Raw genomic sequence first — 27,976 nt, forward strand, 5'->3', positions numbered from 1 at the left:
CTGAGAGCAACTTTGGAGCTTTGACACAACAGCATAGTAGCATGGAGGTAGGTCCATCAAGCCACAATGATGGACAGGCCCACAGATCAGTGGCAGCAGAGTGCCAGCCTGGGCAGGACTGCTGGAGGAAAGCAGGCAGAACTTGTCAAGTGAGCCCAGAGGAGGGAACAGCCTAGGGCTGTGCAGTTGGTGATACAGTGCCTCCTGCAAGAGATGCCACTCAGACATCATGAGGTTTAGGAGCACCTCTCATATGAAGCCAAAAGCACACTCCTCTGCCTGCACTGTAGCAAGCAAGCCCTTGCAGCCTGGGAGTCATGTTTTGCACCTTCATTAGAAAGACACTGCAAAGTACACTGTCCCTGTTCTTCAGGGATATATACCTGTATCCTTTTGACAACTCTGGTGCAGCCTTAGCAGATGTTTAGAAGGGCAAAAATTGCAAAAGATGCCACACAACTACCTCTGCTTAGGGAACTTTTCAGAAATTGCAAATAAGTCTTTCATTTCAAATGTTATCATGTCTTTTAATGAGCTTCTTGGGGTTATGACATGGATGATTTCAGAAGCTGAAAATTTCTGAAGAGATTTATATTTAATTGAGGGAAGGTGGAGGCTTTTGATAGCTTCTGTTCTGATAGTCCTGGAGGCACACTTTGCCTTTTGCTGTCTGAATTTTTCCTTCTGGATGAATTTATCTGTCTGGGGTTTTATTTATGTTCCATCAGTGCAGCATCCTAGATAAAACTCCCACGTAGACCTGAAATAGACCAATCTGCAGGGAGAAGATGGAGTTAGTCTGGCTAGCAGATGCAGTGTTTGTGTGTGAATATATATGTTATGTTTCTGTCTGTTGGTATATAAGAACTGCTGAGAGCAAATGAAATTAAAAGACATTCCTTCTGGAACTGGTGTGTCTGCAATCACTGTTATTTCAAATTGTAAGTCTCATTGCTTCTCTGGAAAACTGTCTCTTCAACTTACAGCTTGGACCTATTGACCTTCAGGCTTGTGAAAACATGACACATAATTAAATCATTGTACAGAATCACAGAATAGTTTGGGTTGGCAGAGACCTTAAAATTCATGCAGTCCAACCTCCCTGCTGTGGGCAGAGCCATCTCTTATTAGATCAGGCAGCCCAGGGTTCATCCAGCCTGACCTTGAACATTTCCAACGATGGGGAATCCACAGCTTCTGTGGGCAACCTGTGCGAGGGTCTCACTACACTTTCTGTGAAGAATTTCTTCCTTGTACCTAATCTAAATCTACCCTCTTATAGTTTAAAACTGTTGCCCATTTTCCTGTTGCTGCATGCCCTTGTAAAAAGTTTTTCATCCGCAGCTATCCCCAACTTCTTCTCTAAAGGTCTTGTCTCAATACCTTCATTCACAAGTCTGTACTTATGTATGGAATTGCTACAGTCCAGGTGCAGCAGCTTACACTGACCCCCTGAGAGACACTACTCATCACTGAACTCTACTAGACATTAAACCGTTGACTGCAACTGTCTGTATGTCATCCAGCCAATTCCTCATCCTCTGAGTAGTTCAGCCTTCAAATCCATACCTCTTCAGTTAAGAGGTAAGGATGTGGTGTGGACCTCCTCAAAGGCCTTACACAGTTGCAGATAGATTACATCAGTTTGTCTTCCCTTGCCAACTGATGAAACCACTCCATCATAGAAAGCTATTGGATTGACCAGACACAATCTGTCTTGGTGAATCAGTGCTGGCTCTCTCAGATCACCTCCTTATCTTGCATATTTTTAAAGATACCTTCCAGGAGGATCTGTTCCATGGTCTTCCAGGCATGGAAGTGAGATTTACCATTATGTAGCTCTTAGAGTCTTTCTACTCATTTAAAAGAACTTTATCTGACTGACATGACTTTTCACATATGATGGAGAAGGGCTTGACAATACGACTTCCCTCAGATCTAGATGCATCTCGTTGTCATCCTTAGATTTATGCAAGTTCAGTTTCATTGAGTGGTCTCACACAAATCTTCATTCACACTGGGAGGGAATTCTTTGTCCCAGTTCCTGTCTAAGGTTCAGGGACTTGAGAGACATGAGTGAAAAAGTGATTGCCAGCAAAGACTGTGGCAAAAATAAACAAACAACACAACAACAAAAAAGAAACCACAACAAAAAAGCACTGACAGAAAAGATGTATGTTTACATTTCTTCAAGTAGAACTTGATTGTATGCAATAATATGTGGTTTATGGCCACCTAATCATAAGAGATCATTTCAAGTAATATTTTTTACTGTTTGATATAGTATCCCCTACCAATAACAATGCAGCTGCTAAGAAGCATCCCAACACCAGTGTATTTCTACTGGCAATCATTTAGGCTTCTTGAAATGTATTAAGAAAATATATGATGGGGTACTTACTACCTTTAAGAAGTTCATGCCCTTTTACAATATTCTCTGATAATCTCTCCGGTTGAGATGTATAACACTTGCTTAAACATGTCTTCCTGTTATGGAGAGATGCACAGAGATACTTCATCAGAAGAGCTCAGCCATCTGGGAAAGGCTCATCACCTTTGAAGGTGAATCACCCAGTTGAAGATCTGGGCCACAGCTCTTTTAAAACATTATGGTGGGAAGGTGTTGTATTTCAGTGATAGTTTTGCTTATTTCCAATCCTTCTCTTCCTAGTTCCCCTATGCAATATTATTTCTTCCTGCCAATAGATTCTCTTTGATCTCTTCTTCAAAGAGATATGTCTTCCTGGGAAGCCCTGCTGGGGCAGAGGAGGAGAGTGGTTTGCAATCTTCCACTTACTGGGGAAGTAACTGACATGGTCCTAACATCTTTCTAAAATACCTTCTTTTTCTTTTTTTCTTTTTTTCTTTTTTTCCTTTTCTTCTTCTTTTTTTTTTTTTTTCTTTGTTTTTTAATTTAAAAAAAGTTTTTCATGCCTGTCATGCTGCTAAGCAAATTTATCAGATTTCGACTAACAGGAATATAGATCTACATAACATTTTTTAACCTAACATGTATGTTCTGAGTACTATGGAACACAGAAGTCTACATAATGAGCAAAATTTAATGTGCCTTCCTGGCAGCAGATAAGTGTTACTTACCTCCCACCAGAGGGAGAAATTATGTCAGGATGTTGTTCTGACTATTTTTTCAGTCTCATTCCTCTCTTCAGAGAGGCCTTAGCCTGCTGCCTATTGTGAAACACTGTATGTATATCTATTAAACATGTCACCAAAAATCCCACTGTGTTGTATTGCTACAGCCTCTGCAAGCTGTTCTTTAAAACGACAGGGTGTTTCCTATCAGCAGGACTGTCTAAGAGGCTGATGTCTGGGCTTCCTGGGTAGGCTTATTATCCTCATCAATCAGAAGCCACAGGGAAGACTTTGATTTTCCAAGGCAACAGAGAGGATCTGGAATCTGTCACTAGAATAATTTTCAACCTGCCATTAGGAAACCTATTAAACCAGCAGAGATTTGCACACTTTCCAGTGTTGTTCTTTCCTTTTGGCTCTTTCTTGGGGAGCTGCACAGTGAGTGGAAGTGAATGGAAAAATAAACTGAGACAGAAGAAAACTGCTGAGCTAATTGTGGTTGCCTGTGCTAAAGTGAATAATTTCTGTGAAGCAGTGAAAGGAGAGTGAAACAACTATAAATCCCAGGCAAATAAATACTGTGGCAAGTAGACCTGCTTTCAGGTTCATTTTTCTTGTAGAAGTAGGAATTGCACGTGATTAATGCTGGGATTATGCAATGCAGGTGGTCTCCTGTGAACAGGATGCCTTTGTCCTCTTTTCCAAAGTAGAGAGTCAGCCAGCATGTCTAGAAGATAATTGTCCCCCTAAAGCAGATATTTTACTTGACCATCCCAAGCTTTTTAACTCCCTGGACTAGACCTCATTGGCTAGTAACAGACCCTGCACAGCCAGTTTGTGGCACCTGGATAAACAGTTATTCTTTATAGCTGCATGCTCACCATGTTACAGGAGGTGAATGGACAAGACAAGCATTTGCCAGGGATTATGGACCAGAACAACAACAGAAGCCCTGCCACCACATTTATGGTAAAAGTTGCCCCTTCTTTTCAATTGTGGACTTTTATAGGGTATCCTCTAGGATTGGAACTGCACCCTTCCAAGTGTTGTTATAGAGATGTAGCTCAAAAAAGCCTATCACTGGAGATTTTATCAGACAGTGAAAAAGACTGAAATCCTTGAGAAGGAGGAAATGAGGGTGCTGTGAAGCTCCCTCCCAAATTTGCATAAAGCAGTTCTGTAACAGAGAAAGCAGAACCTCCTGTTCTGTTTGTCTTTGTTATTTCTGTCAGTTTTAAGCTCACTCTCAATCCCCTTTCCAGTCACAAAAGCCGGAGTTCTTTCTTTTAGGGAAAAGATTTATATAATATATATTTTAAAAAGCAGTTCATACAGTGAATGAATAGCTTCAAAAATGACTAAAACTATATAAATACAGGGTGTCTGAAGGCAGATCCAGTGTTTTTCTAATCATTCACAGAATAAGTAAAAGTCTATGGGCGTTCTAGGTACCATGGAGGAACAACGACTTTCCAAACAGTACTCAGATTAGCAGCTCATCCTGATACACTCAGATCATCCCCCATCATCTCTGCATCGTTTTCTTTTCTGTTCCCTTTCCTGCTTTCTTTACCCAGTAGGGAAACAGTGGTTCAATATCATCTCAGTGTTGTGTGCTGAATGATGATGATTGTTTCAGGCTTTTTCTTTTTTTTCTCCTGCTGCCTTGTAGAAGGATTTAACTGACAGGAGTTAGGTAAGAAAAAACTCAGGAACCTGCCTGCTGTGTTTGCCTCAGGAATAGGGAGGCAAGTTCCTCCTGGCCACTCCTGGCATGTCTGTAGTGCCTGGTCCTTGAAGGCCCACCAGTGGGCACAGGCACCAGAATGGGATTGGGGAGTAAGATGGCTCCTGCAGTATATCTCTTTGTGAAGATGTTTGCACGAAATATGCAGAAGTGAAAGCCTATCTTTTGTCTTTGAAAAGATCTGCAACGAGGTGATAAATTAGCTTAGTATTATTAGTATGATGGTGTGTTCCCAGTCCGGGCCACCATTGTTAGGCAGGCTTGCTGGTACCCATAGTTCTGCTCACATTGAGCTTTGCATGTACATCATGAGGTGTTGCCTTGTATGAATGGGTTGGAGGTGCAGGTATGCTCTGTAAACACACAGGCACACTTTGTATTTGTAATGATATTGGAGTATAAAGTATGCATGAAGGGCTGCGGAAAAACTATTTGCACAGGTTTTCCAGTCAGATCTTCAATAGGGCCTGTTTGGTGTGCTCATCACTTTTCCCAGCCATTCTCTCTGCAATCACCAAGAATGTAAGTTCTAGCAGTGAACACAGTAACATTCATCCTTTTTTAAGGGCTTGTGTGCCTATTGAGACAATAGCAAAAGGGTTTAGCCCTGGGTTTGAATGTTGTAGAAGGATGCACTCAGATGAAAAAGAAGATGATCTCCTGTAGAATGTGAGATGTGTGTAGGTGTGGAGCTTGAATTTTTTAACCTTTCAAAACCCACTTGCAGTAGACTGAATCAATAGACCTTTTTACTGACCTTTGGTTTGTTTCTACTGTAAAATCTTACATTCAGTTCATTCACCTGAGTTTGTACCACCATATTGTGGCTACTGACATGAAAAGTCATTTTGTGACATCAGTAGCCATCTGCCATACAACATGTTTATGTATCAGAACACAATTGTTCATGCTGCCTTGTAGGCTTCATGAGAGATAGCAGAAGAAAGAACGAACGAACGAACGAACGAAAGAAAGAAAGAAAGAAAGAAAGAAAGAAAGAAAGAAAGAAAGAAAGAAAGAAAGAAGGAAAGAAGAAAAATAGAAAGAAAATGAAACTCAGTCAAGGAACGTAAAATGATACAACTAGGAAGTGTGCTTAATTTTCAAAAACAGGTAAAAAGAACACTGAGTCTAATGCATACAAATGAGTTACCACTGACAGGCCATCAAAAGTGCTTTCACAATTCCATTGTAAGATGCAGTACTTGCTCCAGCATGGAAACAACCCTATCAGGTCATTCTAAATAATACTTATTAGCCTAATGGTTGTTTGTAACTTTGTCATGAAATAGGAGCTATGATTGGCCATAGAAAAATAAAACAAAGAATGACTCCTATAGTTTCACTGTGGGTCTTAGTGACCAATGTCACCTGGTCTCTCCATATACATTGCTTAGATTTACTTAAAGACAACTCATTAAATTCTTGTTAGTGCAAAATTAAAAGAATTTAGCACTCCTGCAAAGAAATAAATCATAGAATCATAGAATCCTTAGGGTTGGAAGAAACCTTTAAAGGTCATCTAGTTAAGTTCCCCTGCAATATTCAGGGTCTACAACTCAATCATCTTGATCAGAACCCCATACAGCCTGGCTTTGAAGGTCTCCAGGGATGGGGCATCCGCATTTCTGGGCAACCTGTGCGAGTGCTTCACCACCTTCACCATAAAAGACTTTTTCTTTATATCGAAGTACGAACATTACTCTGAAAGTGACAGAGCACTGGAACAATGAAGAATCTCCCTCTCTGGAGATATTCAAGGCCCATCTGGACTCTGCTGTGTGATCTACTGTTGGGAACCTGCTTTAGCAGGGATTGGATTTGGTGATCTCCAGAGATCCGTTCTGACCTCTATGATTTTATGGTTTTGTGTGATTCTGACTGAAAGCAAACCAAATTGTATTGCAGAGCTACCCAGTTGTTGACTACAGCTTTGTTCACTGTTTTGCCTTCACCTCTATAATGTTTTGACAGCAGATCATACAGAAGACTGGCAAGGTCAGATCCTTGGGGCGATGTGTAGAATGAGACTGGTCTCTTGCATTCTCATTTAGTTGAAAGGTAATCTATCCAGTAAGGTAAGCAGGGAGAGAAGAACAAAGTAAAAAAACAAATCTATGTGTTGTAAACGAAGTAAGCTGAAGCTCTGAGTGTTCATTTTTGACTCCCTGCATGGCCGTTTGTATTTTACTGCTGGATAACTTTTGGACTACCATAGCTCACTGCTTGATATGTTCAGACTGACCTCACTGGGATCCTTCCAACTGTATTTTTCTGTGATGTTTCGTAAAACTAACCACTGAAACTGTTAGGCAATGTCACTGACCCAAAAATACACCTCAGGCTGTAGCTTAGCTCAATGAGCAAAAATGCAAATCAATCTCATTTGTTTAAGATTTTTCAACTGAGTAGATACGAAGTGAACAGAGCTCCATGTCTGCTTTGGGATTTGAGAGTTGAATTGCATCAAGAATTTTTTCACTTAGTGCAGTGATAATTATCCCTTTCAGAGATCCCCACTGCACCAGAAGGAGCAGAAATTGGCCTTTCCAAAGTTGTTATGATTTCTCAAGTACTTCTTAAGCGAACTTAGCATTAGTGGCTTGTTTACAGAAGTGAGATCTCTAACGTATTTCATAGGTGTGTTAGTTAGTTGATAAATTGTGATGGCTCCTTTTGGAGCTATTCAGTACTAATGTACAAACATGGTATTTTGTTCACACAGGTACTATTTTGGTAAAGCATATGATACTTTCCTGGAAGGCTGTTACATTTTTGCTCAAATTTTAGTAGGAAGAAATCAGTCTCTTTTCAGCTAAAGGATTAATGCGGTATTTACCTTTTGACTGGGAATTGGTATCTCATGTCTAATAAAACTGTAGAAAGAGGAGACCCTGCACCTTTGTCTCGGACCTGAAGGAGTGTAAGGCAGATATTAGAGGAATCTTTGTCCTTGTCTTTGATGAGACATGCAAACATCTGCAAGAAAACAGCTTTCTAAAGTGAGAAATGTACTGTTTTGCACCAAAAATATTCCTAAAATAGCACTGTTTTCTTTTGTACTACTTTCAAGTGGATCAGGAGGAGAAGTAGGTCTACTTTTTGTACAGGATCATAGTGGCTACCCTCTTATTGTAATGATATAATGTAAAGATAAGATCTTTGCTTCTGAAACAAGTGAAGCAACCTGGATTATTGTGGACCAGACCATCTCTGCCTTTCTCATTTCCATCAATTGGATAGAAAGGCCAGGGTTTCTGTTGGGCTTAATACGGTGATTTTAGATTAGTTTGTAATCTCTGTTGCTCATGACAACTTTGATAACTGTATGTTGAGTTATAACAAACTCTGCATTGGAATAGGCATCTCCTCGTTGAGGTGGACTCAAAGAAAGAAGAAATTGTCAGCTTTTTTACATCATGTATTTCAGGAAAACACAGAGTCCTTGAGCAATGTTGGCATCTACTATCATTGCTGCTTTAATGATGAAGAGATGAAAAAGGGGAGATGTAGCATGTCTGAAAAGCTAGTTATGTCTGAAAAGCTCGTAAGATACAAATTATACGTCTTAGAGGAAAACCCAGAAAAGAGCACAGATCTGCCTGGGTAGAGATCTTGAAAAGCAATTCACACAGTCTACTTTTTGCCTTCTGCACCTGTAAATTAGTTTGGGTCTTATACTCTGTCTCAAATTAAGATAAATTTGGACATTAACTTGCTGATCAGATGACTTTACTAGATCAGAATAGCTAACATGGAGCTTGCAGTGTAAGACAAGGCAAGGAGTCTACGTGAGGTATAGATGTCTGAGATAGGTATGTAAGCTCACCAAAGATGGGTGTGTGCCTTGCCTGGAGCCTAATGTGACCTTGGACTCTGTTGGTTGTGATTCAGGCACTGTAGGAAATGTCACTGATAAAACTGTAGACATAGAACTGAATCACTATGAATTGAAGGTCATAGTGGGCTTCCACTTGGTGTAATGGGAAGCCAGATAGCCATCAAACACTGAAATGTCTGTGAGCCCAAATCTGAATTTAGCCATCCCTGTTGGGATTTTGCCCTGGTTATGATACATGCGCTTTCAATATATCTAGCTCATTTTACACTTAACATACAATTAATTTGCTAGAGAAAAGTAAACAGGTTGAAGATGCAGTTTGATATTTAGATGAGGGAGTGGGAAAGCAGAAGCACAGCTTGTATTTTGTCTGAAAGAGTCTCACATACTGATGTGTACTTTGGCTACAATGGAAGACCAAGCTTGTATCACATTAGCCAGAAGGAGTAATCTGCAGGTACCTCTGTAACATGAAAGAGGTTTGGCCAGGAACATTTGGATAAGAACTGATTCCTTTGGATATGATTCACATTGCAATAAATATTTGCATACGAAAGTACTTTGTTTATTGAAGACTCCAGATAAATCTTAGTCCAAACTTTCCTGCCAAAGTAGTGATTAAGTGTCTTGATTTCTAGGCAGATGAAAGAATCCCGCAGTATTTGCTACAAGGTTTTTTTATTAATAGCAAATTCGCCTTTTTTTTTAGCACCGTACACAGTAAGTAAAATGGTAGAGGTCAACTACTAAACCAGCCATGAACTAATATGTGCACTGTGGCCAAGATAATAAAAAGTTTCTCTCCAGTAGTATCAATAATATGATGTTAGTTCTGGTTCTGAAGTGATGCTGCAAAACGAGTGGCCCATTCTTTTTCCAGTGTGATTAGCTGCAGGTGTTTAGATAATAGCATGAAAGTCATGCTGCTGTTTTAAAAACCCTGAAACATCAGTTTCCCTATCTGTTCAGTCTAAATATGGCTTAGCCACAAATAGTAGTACCAAAACATCCATCTCCTGGGCTTCCTGTCATGTAAGGCAGGGCAAAATGAGTTGCCATCTTTTACTCTTTTCAAAGTATAAGTTCTAAAAGGGAGGCTATTTTGATAGTAGTTATTGAATGTTTAAGAGAGAAATGTATTTTTAAAGCCGTTTTTCTGGCCTATATACAAAACTTTTTACCTGCAGAATTTCCTCAGGGCATTAATGTTTCAAATAACCCTCACACTGCTGCCTCTGACACCTGTGATTTAGAAGGGGAATTTCCGTAACATCCTCTGAGATCTAAGCACACATATTTATGCAGCCCTCTTGAAGACAGGCATGAGGTGCTATTTATCTGCATTATGGAATGAGTTTCATGTTAAAGTTGTTCTGCTGATTTGACTTAATTACCTTACCTGAAGTAAGTGGAAATTTCCATCATTCTTTGCTTGATTAAGAATGCCCAGGGTGCTCCTATTAATCTTTCTCTGCAAGTCATCCTTAGAAATGCTCTTCTGTACAGCTTTTGCAGAAAAGAGCTTTACATGACAATATTTTGGAGAATTGTTTTCAATAATTCTTTTTCTTTTTGAACCAGTAACAAATTGAGCACTGGTTCCACTGGTTGATTTTGTGTTTCATTTTCCTGTGTAAAAACTTGATTGGTGTCTGTGAGATTTTAGTACCTCACTAAAACTACTGAAGGATCTTAGGAGATGGTGCTCCTATGCCTGAGGTCAGGATGTCTAAGAATTTACTTTCCATCAATTCAGATGTAGGATCTGTTTGGATATGTGCTCTGCAACCTTGCCCTTGCAAAATGCACTTTCATTTAACATTTGTACTTGTGAGATCTGACAGAACCGCAGCACTGATGTCTGTGGGGACCCACTGAGATTGTTTAATCTAATCCCCTTCTCATGAAGTGGCATAGAACAGTCCTGTAAAATTCTAAACATCTCTGCAGAGGGAGACTCTGCTTCCTCTCTGTGCATCCTTTTTAAAAAAAAAACTACTTTTCTTATGATTAAATGGGATTTGCTGTGTTTCAGTTTGTGCCCTTTTCCTCTTGTCCTGGGCGCCATGGAGTGGCCTGGCTCCTTCTTCATTCCCTTTCACTAATTGTTTATGCATACTACTGAGACACTCCCTGGGCCCCTGACCCTTCTTGGCTCTGCGCTGAACAGTTCCAGCTCTCTCAATCTCTCTTCATATAAGAGATACTTCAGCTCCCTAATCGTCCAATTGACCCTTAGCTGGATCACTCCAGTAGCTCTGCATCTGTTTTGTATTGGAGAGAGCTCAAAGCTTGGCACAGCACTCCAGATAAGGTGTAGAGGGCTGAGTAAGGGGGAAGGCTGAGTAGAGGGAAGAATAAGCTCATGTACTCAGCTGGCAATGCTCTTTTTAATGCAGCCCAGTACGTTGTTGATGTGCTTTGCTGGGTGTATTGTTCACTACAGCCAGAAAAATGACAGTTTGCCCTTGTTCTACATCTCTTAAGAAGTAAGGATCAAAAACACGTTCTGGAGCTTTAGCCACTTCTGGGTTCATCCTGTGGGCTTACCTAGGGGTACTGGAAATATGCTGATTTCAAGCTCCTCACTGATTAGTGATCACTTTGGCATTCTCTGTCATACCTTTATGTCAAATTAGATGTTATGATTGGGATGGGAAAGAAGACAAAAAAGACGCTAGCTTATCATATGAACAGATTCAGTGTTTCCTTCTGCGTTACGTCAGAAGCTTCAGAAGACATGAGGACAGAAGTTCTGCTCCCTCTTGCAGCTTGCTCCTGTAATTGTACTGTTCTAGCTGTATGCACATAAATTCTCTGGAGCCCCACTGGTCAGCAGAAGCTGCTATCTAGGGGATGCTAATAGTAAAGCCCAATGTTTAGGAAGACAAAGGAATTTAGAAAAGATTTTCTACAGCAAAAGTTATGCAGGAGATTGGAATTAAAATGTACTGTAACGTCTTGTTTCTCATAATACGTTTTCTTCCAGTTCACTAACAATGGTACCACAAAGCATTATTGTACCCATTTAGAATGTGCCTTTGAAATATGTGGTGAATTGGGAGAGTCTGTGAAGATCTTGGAGCTTATTCTTGCTCCAGTAGGTGTTTTATGTGTTGAATAGCTGTAAAATCTAATGCTTAACATATTCAAAATCTTGGTCTTGTCTGAGAGAGAAAAAAAAAAATCATTCTTTGGATGATGAACAGAGGTGACATTATAACTTAATGATAACCTGGAAGAGTGCTTAGAGGGCAAAAAAAATCATCTCTTTCTGCTGTTGAAATCTGGTTCTTAAGTAACTAGCATATTATACTGTCTGGGTTGCTCTAAGTGGAAAGAAAGTAAAAGAGATAAGCTTGATAGAATACTGAACCCAAAGGAGTTTAACAATCAGCAGAAATTTATTTATTTATAAATAATATTTTATTGAGAGGAATCCAGAAATTAATGGTCATCAGTTATTTATACACAGAAAAACCTCCTTAGTGATTTATCTGCTGTAGGAATGTATGACACAGCTAGATTGCACTGCTTTTCTGCTTTCTATCGAATTCTAGCATGTCTCGCTTATAATTTCAGTTAGCCATTCTTGCATCCAAGGTAAGAAAATATTAATGAGGCTGAGTGAATTTGTTCCCAAAATGCCGAGGAGGCAAAATGATAGTAGACACAGGCTGATGGTAGCAAGGGAGCACAAATATTTCAGCTGATTTGTTGTGGGGTGGATCTCTGAGTGTCTTCTTTTACTCCACAGGTTTCCTAACAGTGTGGAAGTATCTAGAGACTTGCGATTAGCTTAGCTGAATGGAGGCAGTCATATTTATTATTTCCCACATGTCTAAAAGCCATTTATAGATGCTAGATGTTGTTAGGCATAAAATGATCAGCTTTCCCATGCTCCTCTATTGAGTATGTAAAGGCACCCTTTCTCTTTCACATTTTGGAGGCACTGGAGAGCTGCTTGCAGTTCTGGGTTTCTTTCAATTTAGAGCTCTGGGAAAAGAAGTGCTTTGGGAAAAGAAATGCAGGTGGAATAAAAAGAGAGAAAAGCCATGCAAAAGCTCACATCTTCACAAATTCTTTGGTGATTGTTAGAGACATTGATCATCAGGAATTGTTACCCTGACATACTGCAGATGTGTCTACCTGCAAGAACCAATATTCCACTATCTCCACTCTGGGAAGAGTAACTTGTAGAGCCTGTGAAAATGTCTTCCCCACATTTAACCTTTAAGAATGCCAATGAAGTATTATTTGAAAGGATTTCACAAGTCTCTTTCCAGTCTAAACCCTCTTGAGTGGGAGAAATGCGGAGACATGGCATCATGTTGGTTTTCCTACATTTTTACAAGGTTGTCTTCCTCTTGTGCTTTCTCTAGGGGCTACCAAGGACATGGGAAAGATGCTGGGTGGGGATGAGGAGAAAGACCCTGATGCTGCCAAGAAAGAAGAGGAGCGACAGGAAGCCCTCAGACAAGAAGAGGAGGAGAGGAAAGCCAAGTATGCCAAGATGGAGGCTGAAAGAGAAGTTATGAGACAGGGGATTCGAGACAAGGTAGGGATCTGGCTTTCAGAACGCACTGAGTGACTTACAGTGCTCAACGGAGAACTGCTGTTTTCAGCTGATTTGTAACCAGTCCCCTGAACACCCAGGTTAAAGCCAGGTGATTACTCTGGCACAATGAGCTTTCTATTTTGTGCACTGTTCCTGGATCTATGTACCTGATTAAACACACCTTTCATAACGAGAAGCACTGGAATATTGAAATAGAGAGTGAAGGAGTGAGGTGAAAACTGTTTTTCTCATCTTCTGTTAAATGCTCACATTATTCCAAATGCTACAGGCTTCTTTATGTGCCTACAGGCTTCTTTATGTGCTCTCCAAGCTTACATTTGCTGTTTATGGGGAGTGTCATCATTCACTGTGCTTCTGAGAGATAAAGTCTGTATTACTTTGGAGGCTTTATTTGTGTCGATGGTTGAAATGGCACCAATCTACTCAACTTTTTATATTTGGCTGCCACTACTTACAGGAAACTCAACTAGAAAGAGAGGTTCAGTTACCTGAGGAATTTAACCATTGGGAACCAATCTCGTCTACTGAATTTAATTGCTGATTCTTGGAATGTCACCATTTAGTGTGAAAAGAAAACAAATAATTGTGAAGATTCAGAATGAGACTGAAAACAAATGTGTGAAACAAATCTTTATTAGAGAAATTAGCTTAATCTAAGATTGCTGAAACTATTTTTACAATGCATTGGGTTTTGGGGATTTCTGTGTGTACAAAGAAGGCACTTTTGCTTCCTCATCCTCAAGACCAAAACAGCCTCTTTTGAAAAACTGAATTTTATAGGAAGAGGTCCTGGAGCTCTTGGAAACAGCATGGCTAATGTTAATGGAGAAGTTCCTAATAGTGAAGACTTGTGCCATGGTTTACAACATTTGCCAAAGAAAAAAATGTCTGGAAAGGAGTAGAGGCTAAGTGCGAGGATGGGGTATGGTAGCTCAGCTCTCATGGCGTGTTCAATAACAATTTTAGACAGAAAACTGTACATTAAATGAGGAAGTCCTGCTAAGTATAAGAGATATACCATGCGCTGTGCCTACAGTGCAGTAGGAAAACCTAGGAGTATCTGGGGGAAAGCTTCAGGTCTCAACACATTGCTGAGAGTGCCTGTGCATAAACAAAAAAACGACAACATGAGGCTGACCTTCTGATGCTACCATTATGATTCAGGACAGAAATGTGAATAAGGATGTGCTGCTCTTAAGTCATAGAGCATCTTGGAAAGAGGTATCAAGAACTGTTCTGCAAATAAAGAATTTGGGGCTTAAGCTTCTAAGAAGGCATAGAACTTAATGTCAATCATCTGGCTCTGACTCTGCTTCTGCCAGACAAGGGTATTCATATGATCCTTAAAGAGAAGGTATTAGTTATAAGACAGACAGATTCAGAAATTTAACTTTGTCAAAATCTGTTATTTTGGGGGGCATATTTAGTGAGTATGTATCCCTGTATTGTAACATTTTAATATAAATATGTTAACGTGTGCACTGTGTACTTACTGTGTTTTGTGTGTTTCTAAACATTGACATGAGTCTGATTTTGTCATTAAGAACTGTGATGAATTTCTAGTTGCAGGTACCTGGCCTAATGCCTTTTTTCCAACAGTCACTATCTGCTCTTCTTTGCCACTGAAGTGACAAGATAGATGGAGACTGCATTTGTCTTGATATTAGATAAACAAAGATAGATGTCACCTGAAGTGTTCACTGTTACAAATCATAGGAGACCTTGACCATCATAGAATAGGTGCAGACAGTTTAAGCTTGGCTGAAACATCTAGCCGATAGCAGTTTCCCATGGACATTGACAGCTTTGCTGAGTCAAGCTGAGTACTGGGTGTGGAAGTCTCTTGGAAATACATTGATACCTGATCAGTGTTGCTTTGAGTGGCGAATTGTTGGCTGTGCATAGAGGGTAAATTGGAGGAATGTTGTTTGATCTCAATCAAAGCTCTGTACTGCAGCTCTTACAGTAATGTGGTGGGTTATATTTGATATTAGCAACAGGGTCTTGTGAAATGCAGGAACCCATTCACTGGTTTACTCTTGTGGGGATAATCTCAGATAGCATGGCGGTTGAAAGAGGAAGCTGTTTTCTGCAGAATCAGAGAAGACAGATAAGGCTATAGGAAGGAGCAGTTTGGAATTTCTTTTTTTTTTTTTTTCCTTTTTTCAGCTTGACGGATGTGAAAAAGGGAGATTGCTTTATCCTGGCAGAGATCAATTTGATCAAGTATTGTAACTCAGTGACTAGAATTGTGAAAATAGTTTCAAAAGACTAGAAAAAAGCAATTGTTTTATTTCCTTCCTTGTTCATTTAGGAATGACCTTTGACTCTTTAAACAGAAGTCATTTTCATTTCCTGGAAACAAAAATGTAAAAGAGTATAAAGCCAAAACACAGATTCTGTGTCAGATAATAGAATCTGTTGTTAGCAAGTATGAACTATATTTGAGAAGTTTTAAATGTTAGACATCTCTCAGATGATTTTTTCCTTTTTATGTGAAGGAGTAAGAAATGAGCAAGTAAATTGAGAGTGTGAGTAAAAATAGATTATTTATTCAGAAGACGAGTTTGAAAGTACAGCACCTGGATCACAGACTCACAGCCACTGACACACCGTTAGTGTGGCCCAGGCACAGCTCAGAGCATAACAGCTTCATGAATCAGCTAGTATTGCTCTACGCAAGGTCAACTGAAGCAACTGATTTTTCATGTTGTTTTGGACTTTCTACCTTGGTACTTCAAGAACTGTCATGAATAACATCTCTCTTCTATGGCATCAGGAAAACATGGGAGCCATGGTGGAGCTTGAAAGGAATGATGCAGTACATATGCTCCAGCTAACTTCTGGTTTTTAATCCACTCTGTTAAACTGAAGTTACATATGAACTCAGCCAACATGGCAGCCAGGCGCAAGGAATCTTTAGGGTAATGAAAGAATAGATTATGCTGCAACCAAATATTTTTTCATTAAAAAATACAAAACATTTTTGTCTAGAAATAATTTTCAAGAATGACATTTGGAGATGACATTTTGAATTTTTTTGGCACCAGTTACTACGTGACATTAAAGCCAGCTCGTTCCTAATGTTAAAGTTCAGACTCTGATACAAAAATGGATTGATAGTGTGTGAAGAACTTCCTCCTACCCCAAATCCTATGTATGGAGCTTGCTTTCTGGCCTGATCCAGGTCTGACCCAGGCTTGATCTGAATGCTGCTGCTTCATACATTTTCTGGATTCTTCCACAGCTGCCTCTGGGGAAAGGTGTCACACTGGACTGCCACAGACAAAACTGCTGAGGGGCCTTTAATGCCCCTGAGCCAGATGAGTCAGTTCCTGATGCTCAGATGGTGGGGCAGTGAATAGCTAATATCTCTTTTAGCTTGATAACAGCCTAGCACCGGAGCTATCAGCATGCCATGCAAGAACAGCCATCTTGTTTCCAGTGCTCTTGAGTTGAATATCCTACTCCATAACCTTGTGTTACATACCTGCATACACAGGCTGTGAAATCTATTTACTTTTCTCACTGTTAAAATGCCTAATTACTTAATTACACAACTGTTTCCTTCATTGTGGTGGAACTCAGGCCTGAGAGAGCTCTAGGACGTGCTTTGTGATTAACACTCCACCCATCTCAGCTGCTAGTGAGATAATGCCTGTAGTATGGCTTCCTGCAAATCTTACTCATGCTTTGGAAAACGGATATTGCTGAGTGCACGCTGAAAGTTAGCAAAAGCTTGGGACTGTTCCTTACAGAGATGGGTTTCAATGAGAAAGTATTTAAGCGTGGTTCTCTGTTCAAATGGCTTGGCTTCAAGACAGAGTTCAGGTTTGTAGTAGTTATTGTACACTCAGTTCTCAGTGTAAAATGGGGTAGTGTCTCTCACGTAGCTTGTTTTTGACTAGCCTTATGTGCTGTAGAGAACAAAAGTGAAGTTTACTTATATTGTAAAGAATTTCTGCCCTGAAAGCTCAGCTTGCAGTCTGCATAAGAAACATAAATGTGGCAAAGAGAAAATTCAAAAACATTCATAGTTGCCTCTATGAATGTAATTTACTTTGCTGGATGCTGTTTAAAGATTGTGACACACTGCTTAGTGGCACAGTCGTGTTCTGTTTGTGATACTAGAAACCACACTTCTCTCATTGCATGCAATGAGCTGAACTGCTTGTTTAATAAGCAGGTGTACAGTACTTCATCTCTGCCATCCCAGCCTCACTTACTAGGCAGCATCTTGTTATCGTTGCTGTGCTTTCTTTAGCATAGTTGATTAAGATACCCACAAGACCTTTACCTGAAGTAGATATATCTCCCTAATTCTTCTGAGATTTATTTGGAAAGGGAAAAAATGTTTGTTTGCTTTCTATATTCTGAGTTTAAAAAATAAATAAATAAATAAAATCATTATGTATTTAAAGCCCTGGTGGCAAAAGAATGCTGACATCTCTTTGCATCAGCTGGCCCTGCTATGCAGCACTTGCTTGTCTCAGTGTTGGCTGGCAATGAGAAAATGGTGTTGAGAATGCTGGTGTTTGCTCCTGTAGGCAGCATATCAGACAATAGGAAAATGTGCAGTCTTTGTTCTGGTTAAATGTGAGTCCATCTGTCTCTTGATTAGAGCCATTATTTCTTAGCTTCCATTTAAGCAGTTAAATGCTCTCAGTTGATTAGAAATTTTCATCTGTAGGCAATAAGATTCTCTGCAGTATTTGGAAATGTCCATGTCCTATGAAAAACATGAAAAATTTTTTGTTCTTTGAAGATATTTGGACTTCCGTAGTTTCAATATCTCCATGATTGAAGTTAAGTGATGTTAGAATATTTGGATTACTGACAGTTGGAGAAGTTAAGGCTTTTGTACTCTCCAGAAGGAAAGTATTCCTATAATACTGCTTTCTTCTTCCTTTTTATTTTTTTTACTGCTTTCGAAACTCACTTTTAGTGATAAATCGCTCAGACAAAAAGACAAGCAGAACTTTCAGCTCTAGCCTTAGATTCTTGTTTCATATAATCAACATGCAATGTAACTATGTAACATAATTATTTACTTTATATTTCATTTGTATATTTGCATCTGTGACTGGTCACAGGGCAGAAGTAAACCAGAATGTGACCTGACTCTCTTTTCCAACAGTTTCAAACCTTCAAAAATATTCTGCAAGCTCAGCTGTGCAAACTTAACTTTGGTAAAACTTTGTTGCTATGGAATAGCTTCACAATGCTAGCTAAACTCTCCTGTGTTAGTGCATTTATGGAACATTTCATTCTTGGCTAGGTACTGGCAAGAGGTTTAAAAATTCCTGTTAAAAGGTATGAAATTTCACAGCTTGAAAACCCAGTTCTGAAGATTCAGTCTTCATTAGGAGGAAGAAATTTATATTACATTTTTCATTGAAGGCTATCAACAACTGGAAAAAAAAAAATAAATAAAAAAAATTGTATTCTTTGTGTGTCAAAAGATGAGGAAGAGATTTTCCTCAGTTCTACAATTCAAATAATAACATTCACATCTCAGTGAAACAGCCTGTCTGTTCCCTTTTAAATCATTGGTATTAAACCAGTGATGTGAACTTTTACCAGCATATGTGATCTAATTAAGCATTAAGCTGTGCTTATTGTTGTTCAGTGTGAAAATGTTAAGAGATTTTCAGAAATATCTATGTATTACATAAATTGAAAGATTTTATTTACTTGAGTCTTTTTGTGCTTTTGATAGTTTCAAAAAGCCCAAAACCTACTGTAAAGAAAAAAAACATTCCTTGCTTATTTAGGTTAGTGCTATCTGTGTTATAGACAGGAGAGTGTTTACAAGTGCCTCACAAGCACTCTGACTATGAGAAAGCAGTAGATCTGATTATGATACTCCCAGTGTGATGCTCTGTAGGACAGGGATTGCATTGTGCATTCACAGAAGTAAGCTGTTGGGTGAGAGGATATAATCATAACATCACTAATGATGATGATCAAGCAGAATTGCATTCTTTACAACAAATTAATCATGGCTTTCTCTGGCTATAAGCTGCAAGGACATGTCCTGAAGTGTTTAGTGCATATCTAGACAGATTTGATTCATTGGCTATTGAGGACTGTGGAAGCTGGATTAAATGCAGGCAGAGTAAAGGAAGGGAAGGACATTTGCAGGTGAGGTGACTGAGGGGGAACCATACCACTGTAGGTCATTTTCATACTGGCATTTGGAGACAGTAAAGATGATAAAGACAATTTGAACTGTACTAGACTTTCCTCCTGCCAGAACTTCTGTACCAACCTGATCCATGCAAGGATGTCCTGGCCAGCCTGTGTTGTCTCTGATCTAAATTCTCAAAGTCTCATATCACTTTTCTCCGTAACATTGAGTAAAAATCTTTTGTATGGAACACTTCAGAGTAAAGGCCATTAACATCTTTCTAAACTACCTATTTTTCTTCTCCAGCACTCTCAGCCTTTGGAATTACTCTTGCCAGGTTTGCATTTCTGCTTTGTATTTCTGTAAAAGTCTCACTTGGCTGTGAGGCAGGTGGCAGTCTTTTGGAAAAAGACTGACAAACCTCCAATACCAGAGAGCACAATTAGAAAGCTGAAGGTTAGCAAAGTTATCTGGATATGCCTTAGTTCAGCAGCATCTCTTGAAGGCTGAAAGAAAGAACACTAACCTCCCAGATGTACTTTTCAGCAGGGACTGCTGTCCCAGCCAAGGAGCTTGAGGGCCAGTATTAAACAGTCATCTTTGGATTTATTCAAAGAAATCTGTACTTAGCTAACCCTTGAAATTTCATCTTTATATTTCCATGAAAGTTTCCAGGATATGCAGTATGTCTTTGTTTTCATGAATCCAGCCACATTTATAGAATTCCCTAGGAAGTCTGAATGAAGGTGTATTTGCAAGGTCTTAACATTAAAATAACTGATCTTCCCTAGTGGGAAAACCTTTGTGGATTCCTCTGTGTGTTGTAGGTTCAGGCCATTTTTAACATAAGCAAAAAGGAAGCACGTTTCAACTCAAAAAAAAACCCAAAAAAACAAAACCTGACATCTCTCCATCAGTAAGATCTAGAGGTTCAGTTATTTAGAAGAACTCAGCATGTTCAGTTTCCAGCTGCTTAATCCCCAATTAATACCTAAGGGTTCACCCTGCAGCTCTTTTTGTGCAGCTCTACTGTAATTTCATTCCTACATTTCTTGCTAATCCAAATTTACACCAGTAGATGTCACTTTGGATACTTGCTAACTAGATCCCATTGGGTGATACTTCTGAACTTACTGAAATGTCTCTTGAAATACAGCTTTTTTTACCATTATGCACTGATTGGGTTGCCTTTAGAGTTATTCTACTGAAATCCTCACTTAAACTACTTCTGTTTTACTGAGCTGGTTGGCAAAACCCATGCACATTGCTGGCACGAGGATTCACCAATTCTGGATTGAGTGCAAAATAAACCCATGGAGGTGACACACAGTGATTGGTGCTGGGAAGACTTATGAGTGGTGTCTCAAGACCTCCTGGCTTCTTGAAATATGAACTCCAGACATTTGGCTCTGGCTTGTAAAAGCAAGAACAGTAGATCTCCCAAAATAGGATATTGCAAGCTCTTTTCCAGTATCATTGTAACTGAGCATCTGTGTCTGACCAGCCACCGCATCGGAGAAGCTGTTCTGTCACCTCACTGTCCAATACATACCGGGATGGCATGCGAGGATACTCCATTGCCATATGATCTGTTCGGAAACAAATATCCAGCATTTCCATTAAGAAATTCTTTGTAACAAAAATCTCCTCAGCCCTCCATCAGTAACCCATCAGTTACTTATTCATGTTACCTCCAGAGGAAAAGTGGGAAGACAATAGCTGTTGGTAATTTTTTTGTCTCATCACACTATACAACCTCTTTCTCTTTCCCCTGTGCACTTTTTTGTGTTGGTTGAACTACTGTTTAAGGAGTTCGTTTGGTTTGGAGGTTTTGGGGTTGTTTGTTTTCAGAGCAAACTGGCTACACTGCAGAAAACAGTATGCACGGCCACTGTAGATTGTCTAATTTGAGTGCAAATACAAAGAAATATGTATATAGGAAGAGATTGAATAGATTTTATATAATTTGAAAGATACTTTTTCTTTGTACATGCAAATGGAAGAAGATTAACACAATGGGAATGTTTGCAGTGTGACAAAACCTTTATTTATTCTAGTTTGAGTAGCAGTCTGCATTCATCTTTTTCCATAGCCTGAGAAAGTGCAAGGGTGACCTGCCCTTGTTCAGACGACTAGCAGTGATTTGCAAGTGGCTATGATTGAGTTATTTGAGCTATAGCAAATTTGGTGGTAGCATTTACAGCCATTCTGTCACTGACAGATCAAAATAACTGTGTGAAGAAGGAAGGAAAGCTTCCTATATGCTTGCTGAATCCATTGTTCCTTCATTGCAAGGTCTGCAATCTTCCAGCACGGTAGACACAGCCCACGGTGTGTCTCAGTTTTGGCCATTCATTCTTGCTGGTTTTCCAAGGCAAGAACTTTCCAAGCTCGTAAAAATGGAGCTAAGAAAAATATGATGGCTGGTCTTTTCAGAGTATTTCTGCCTGGATTCACTATGAAAAATATAATAATATCATTCATCTCAGGAAGGTAGCTCTATTTCTGCCTTTTTGATGCTTCTTTGCAAATGGAAGTGTAGCCACATGGTGCTTTTTATACACCAGCCAGCAAGACCTTATTATGCACAAAATGTTTTCTTCGTCAAGACAGCTCCAGAGTATGTATTTTAAGTGTATGTATGGCATTACTGTTGGTGAATTACAGGTGGAGAAACTGAGTCATGGGAAATGGAAGCAACTTGCCCAAAACCATGCAGTAGCTGAATTGGAAATAGATTTCCAGAGCTGGATGCCTAGCGTGTAATCTGATCTTCGTGAAAATGGATTTTCTTCTCTTCCTCATACCCTAGGCACTTCCTCAGGCAATAATTCATGACAAAAGTTACGAATGTGGAAGCAGAGACCATTTCAGACCTTGTTCCCCTTGCTACTGCTCTCTGGAAGTGGCTGCATTGCCCAAACTGCCACTTGGAACTTTCTTAGCCAGCAGAGCCAAGACCATCTGGAATTTAGCTCTTGACTAAAACAAGGATATGAGCACACTCTCTTTGTACCTATAGGCAGAACATTTTATTTATTTCTTTCTTGTTTTGAGGAAAAAAAATATTCTTTCTTCAGCAAAAAAGCCCCTTAATCAGGATAGTGTAAAATTTCATTAAGTGACTGGAGGAACTTTGAGTTCACAGAATCACAGAATTGTAGGGGTTGGAAGGGACCTCCAGGGATCATTGTGTCCAACCCCCCTGCCAAAGCAGATTCCCTACAGCAGGTCACACAGGTAGGCATCCAGGCAGGTCTTGAACATCTCCAGAGAAGGAGACTCCACAACCCCCCTGGGCAGCCTGTTCCAGAGCTCCATCACCTCACTGTAAAGAAGTTCTTGCACACATTTGTGCAGAACTTCCTATGCTGCAGTTTCTGGCCGTTTCCCCTTGTCCTGTCTCCACTCACCACTGAAAAGAGTCTGGCCTCGCCATTCTGCCCCCCAAACCTTAGATATTTATAGACCTGGATCAGGTCCCCTCTCAGTCTTCTTTTCTCAAGGCTGAGTTCTTTCCAGCACCTCCCCCTCATATTTTTTTTGTTTAGTCTTTTAATATTTTTTATATATCCTATATCTTTTTAATATATCTTTTAATATAGTTAGACTGTTGTAGATCATGCTGCTTGTGTCAGCCTCAAAATGCAAATGGTATGGAGGTAATTTAATCAGTACTATTGTCTGTAATAAGTACAGCTACAGCATTACATCATTTTTTTTTTCCCATGTACAGCTGTGGGATTGCTTTTTTTTTTTTTTTTTTTTTTTTTTAATGTCAAGCTAATTCAAGGACTGTCAAGGTCATGAAATAGGATATTAAGGTCTATTTTATTTTTGCTAAAGCCAAAGGACTCTCACTACTGCTTCAAATCAGACATTAGCTACATTATGTCTCTTATATTGGCAGTTCATTATCTGAATCTTGGATGAATAGACAACTTACCAGGACTTAATGAGACTAGTGGAATTACACCTGCTTGAGAAATCAGCCTGATGCCTTCACTGTTCTGCTAATGGATACAACATTCTTTGCTGTTAAAAGTTATCAGAGCTAGACACAAGCTTTGAAATGCAGCTGCTTCCTTACAGCAAGATGTGACTTCATGCTAACCTCACTGTAAAGTTACGCTTTTATTCTGACATTGCTTGGAGTTTCATCAGCATAAGACTGTCAGAGAGAATTAGTCACCTCATGTGCCTGATAGAAGATGGCTAGTAGAGGGTCAGATCTGAATTTGGGCAAATCTGAGAAGTTTAGGGCATGCTTTGCTTGTGGTAGCTGCATAGTCTTTGCCTGCCTTTGCAGTGCATTCCCTATGGGCTCTAACTGCTACTGGTGATGCTGAGGAAAAATGGAGAGTTTTCATATTGTCTTAATTATTGGAAGAGATTATTCAACATTTATAATATACCTGGAGGAAGATTAAGGCAGCAAATTAAGCCAAATGCTATCCAATTGACTTATTACAAATTCTAAGCAACTAAGGCATGTGGGAAAGATGGGAAAGTTAGAGAGAAATCCTAGTGAACGGTTTACAAAGCAGGAATAATCACCACCAAAAATCCAGTGACATCTCATTGATCCATAGGGAGGCAGCAAGGTGGTCAGGGACATCTTGTTAACCAGCTTGGCTGCAGTTCGGTGGAGGGGATACCCGTTCTGCCTTGTAACTCCTTGGGTTTTTATCCTATTTATGGTCGCCAGGGGTAGCAGTTGGTTGCCAAGGGCACTTCGGTTTCATTCATCGGGACTTGCTGTAGTTGTCAGGAGCATTTATGTTTTGTTCATCAGGGGCATAGGTAGTTGCTAGGGGCACTTATGTTTTGTTCATCGGCAGCAGCAGTATGTCTGTAGTACACGCCCCTCCTGTTGAGTAATCAGCAGCTGATAACACAGTTGTTGCATGGTGGGCTGCTAGGTATGCTCACTGCCTGCGTGGTGGTCCCCTCCTCTGAGGTGACACCCATAAGCCAGCTTGAATGCTCAAAAGAAGCAACAGCTAAAAAGGTTTCTCCTGTTTGCCTAGCTACATATGTTTCACTTACCGCTGTGCTTATTGTAACCACTAACTCCAAAAGCTTGTTGATCAGGTTATGTATGGATGGGTGCTGCTGAACAATTTTGAGCCAAAAATTGTTCCAGCTTCTTACATATTCCTCTCATTGTCAATTCACATGGCCTTCTTAAGGGCCTCAGGACTCAGGAGTTTCCTTCCTCACTGGCCAGTTTTGAGGCAGTTCTGAAGTAAACTTAACTTATTCTTACCAGACTACAGTGTGAGACGTCCAGTCTGGGGGTGCGGACCAGGCCAGCACTCTTGCTGATTCAGGAGGAGGTCTGTGGCCTTCTTCAGACCATGCTGAGGAAGATAGAGAATTTGCTTCTGGGGGAGAAGTAGCACCATGTCCACAAAGCCTTACCTCAGCCTCCTCTGCTTTGGCCTGAACAAACCAAGGGACCTCAGCTTCTCCTCATATGTCTTGCCTTTCAGACCCTTCACCACCTTTGTAAGCACTCTTATCTGGGTGCTTTCTAACGGTTTTATGTCCTTCTTATATTGTGGTGCCCAAAACTGCACAATGCTTGAGATGACGCCACACCAGCAGCCAGGATACACTGCTTAGAGTACAAACTCAGCTTCTCAGCATACCGGGAGAAGGAAAGACACAAACAGCCCAACGTTTATAACAAAGCAGCTGAAACTAAAGCTCCCATACACAAAGCTAGAAATGAAATGGAAAGGACCAACTGCGCCCTGCGATGCACCAGGCCCAGCACTGTCAGCTAGATGAGGGGAGGGGCTTGTCCCATTGTGCAGCCTCAACTCCAGCACTGCCTGCAGGCTGGGTGCCACAAACATGAGGGACATGAAACTACAAGGGAGTGTCTGAAGGAGGGTGATGAAGATACTAAAGGGTTCAGAGGGCAAAATGCAACAAGAGCAGCCGCATTCCTCGTGTGTGCTTAGCGCAGAGCAGAGGAGCTGAGAGGAGCCCTCATGGCGGCTGCAGCTCCTCACAGGGAGCGGAGGGCAGCACTGAGCTCTGCTCTGTGTGGCAGCGACAGGGCCCGAGGGAACGGCATGGAGCTGCGTCAGGGGAGGGCAGCTGGGGGTCAGGGAAAGGGGCTGCAGCAGAGGTAGGCGGAACAGGCTCCTCAGAGCAGTGGTCATGGGTGGTCCTGTGTGGGGCCTAGGTGATCCCTGTGGGTGCTTTCTAATATTCTGTAATAAAAGTAGTAAAAAGATATTGCAGAGAAGCAGGGGTTCAGCCTCATTAAGTCTGTGTTCTTTTTCCAGCTGCTTATCTCGCTAGAAAATTCACACTTGCTATCTTCACATTTACTGTGCTCTGATGTTGTTATCACAGATTTCCATGCACTGCAATTAGGAGGGGCTATTAGGTTTGTTGAGACAGCAGGAAGCTAGCAAACTGCCTCCAGTGAGTTGAAAAGGAGCACCTCCACTTTCTGCAGTCAATCTAAAATCAAATGACAAACAAGACCTTTCTGCTTCTAAATGTTTTCAGTTAGTCTAGCATAACATGGGCTTTTAGTTCAGCTGAGGAATTTGAGTCTGTAGATTAAGTTTAGCTGAATTTACTGTGGGAGTGGGGCTGGGAGATTTATGAGAGCAAGACATCTGGGATATTCTCCATCTTCTTGGTGACTATTCATACCTCCTGACCTCCTTGCCACTATTACAGCCCTTCTCTGTTGTGTTTGTGCTCCTCAGAACCTCTGACAGGGGAGGTAAATGTGAAAATTTAAAGCAGCAACAGAGAAAGATATTTATGGAACAAGTACAGATCTCCACAAAGCCTTGGTGCAGAGTCCTCAGGAAATTGAATGGATCTGTTCCTTGATCTCACATGTAGACATTTAAATCTGAGGTGGTTAACTAGCCCCAAGCTTGCTTTAATTAACTCCTAAAAGTTTGACAGTGTTTTATAAATTAAGAAGTACAACACCAATGTTTTTTATCATTGTGCCAACTAGTCTTCCAGTCTTTTCAAATCTGTCCTTTCTAATTTAGAGAAACAGTTCTCACTCTTTTGTTACCTCCTTCTATAAAAGTGGCAATAATTCTAATATTCTCAATTCTGCTGTGTGCTTTTGTTCTTCGTGTGCCTTTCTCCTATGTTGTCTTGAAGGAGGAGGCAAATTGCAAAGAAGGAGCTGAGGACCACAGATAAAACTGAGCACTGCAAGAAAGTCTTTGTGTTGAAGTCTTGCTGGGATGTCTGATGTATGTGGACAGTGAGAGGACGATGGACTTTCATCTCTTTATAAGCAGTTGAAAAGAGTTAGTTTCATTTCCCTGTAGGGAGAGGATGCTGTTCCTGTTCTGTTTCTTAGAGTTTGTTGCAAAGGAAGATAATAAATTGTCAGATTTCAGTGCATAGAGAAAAAGTTTAGTCGTTTTTAAAAAAATTTATTAGGAATGGTGACAAGGACTTATCTACTTTTGGATGAATGGCTATTCTTTTGTGATTCAGACTGGGTGTTTGGCAAATGGCTTGGGGTGATTTTGTGCTGCTACAGGCTTTAAAAGTGTACATGGGTGTTGAAGGACGTAGGAGCAGCTCTGTGGCTTCACTTTAGAGAGGTAATAGGAGAACCTCAAATCAGAAACTGTCAGATGGGGCTATTCCTGCTCCTGCAGGGGATCTGACACTGTAAGGGAAAGAGGAGAAAGCTGGCTTAGGGCTGCTCTGCTCTGGAGGCACTTTCCCTTGACAGAGGTATGTGATCCCTTGTTCAAACTTTTATTTTCTTGCAGATTTAGCATTCAGCTTAGTTTGACAGGCTTACTAAGAGTCAAGGAGAAAGGCCTGTCATTTACGCTGGTTGTAGTCTGCCTGTCACTCTGATGTGTCACATTAGAGCCTGTCTAAGAGTCACCCTGTGCCCTTGCGGTTGGATCACAAGTCTTTTCTATGAGATCTTTGGCAAAACCTCTGAGTGAACTTAGTTGGCAACTACAGTCACAGTAGTTGAGGATTACTCAAGACACCAACATTTTTATTGATTTTTCTATCCCACCCTCTAGCTGAAAACTGGTGCTATTTACATTGCATGGTCGATTTGTGTTCACAGCACTGCTCTTTATCTGTGCTTGCCTCACAAATGCAAAATAGGATTAGAACATGAATAAAAAAGTAAGACTCTGTTCTTCTTCCACTGACTGATTGTAAGTTTCCAGGGGGCAGCTTCCCACTGCAAAATACAACTATTCCTCATGAGTAAACTTGGGATTTTAAATACTGAGAGCAATTTCAGCTCTCTTGTACTTGTACTTGTACTTGTACAATCTTGTACTGAGTTAGATCTGACCTGCCTGAAAATTCTTTGTCTTTTTAATTTAATGATGCACATAACCAAATGAATGTAAGAAGTTCTAATAGTTTGATCCCATTAAACTGACTTAAATCTGTTTAACATAATTATGAAACCAGAATGTTGATAAAACTTAGGCAAAAGTTTTCATTCTCAGTTAACATTTTCAACAGGTGTCACTAATTGGACACTTCTGAGACCTACATTTCCAGTGACTTTGATATCTGTGGTGATTTTCTTAGCTC

At 40.2% G+C, this 27,976-nt stretch overlaps 1 protein-coding gene across 2 annotated transcripts in view; it reads left to right on the forward strand.

The window, feature by feature from the left end:
- The window catches only part of CPLX1 (complexin 1), a 104,834-nt gene that overhangs the window by 47,395 nt on the left and 29,463 nt on the right, over positions 1-27,976 (forward strand). For both annotated transcript variants that reach the window (XM_052701251.1, XM_052701252.1), the window contains exon 3: positions 13,064-13,239. In XM_052701251.1, coding sequence (XP_052557211.1) covers positions 13,064-13,239 — 176 coding nt within the window. The remainder of the gene's footprint in view (positions 1-13,063; positions 13,240-27,976) is intronic.

This window comes from Tympanuchus pallidicinctus, unplaced genomic scaffold (assembly GCF_026119805.1).
Source record: "Tympanuchus pallidicinctus isolate F22 unplaced genomic scaffold, pur_lepc_1.0 scaffold4, whole genome shotgun sequence".
In the NCBI taxonomy this organism is placed as follows: Eukaryota; Metazoa; Chordata; class Aves; order Galliformes; family Phasianidae; genus Tympanuchus; species Tympanuchus pallidicinctus.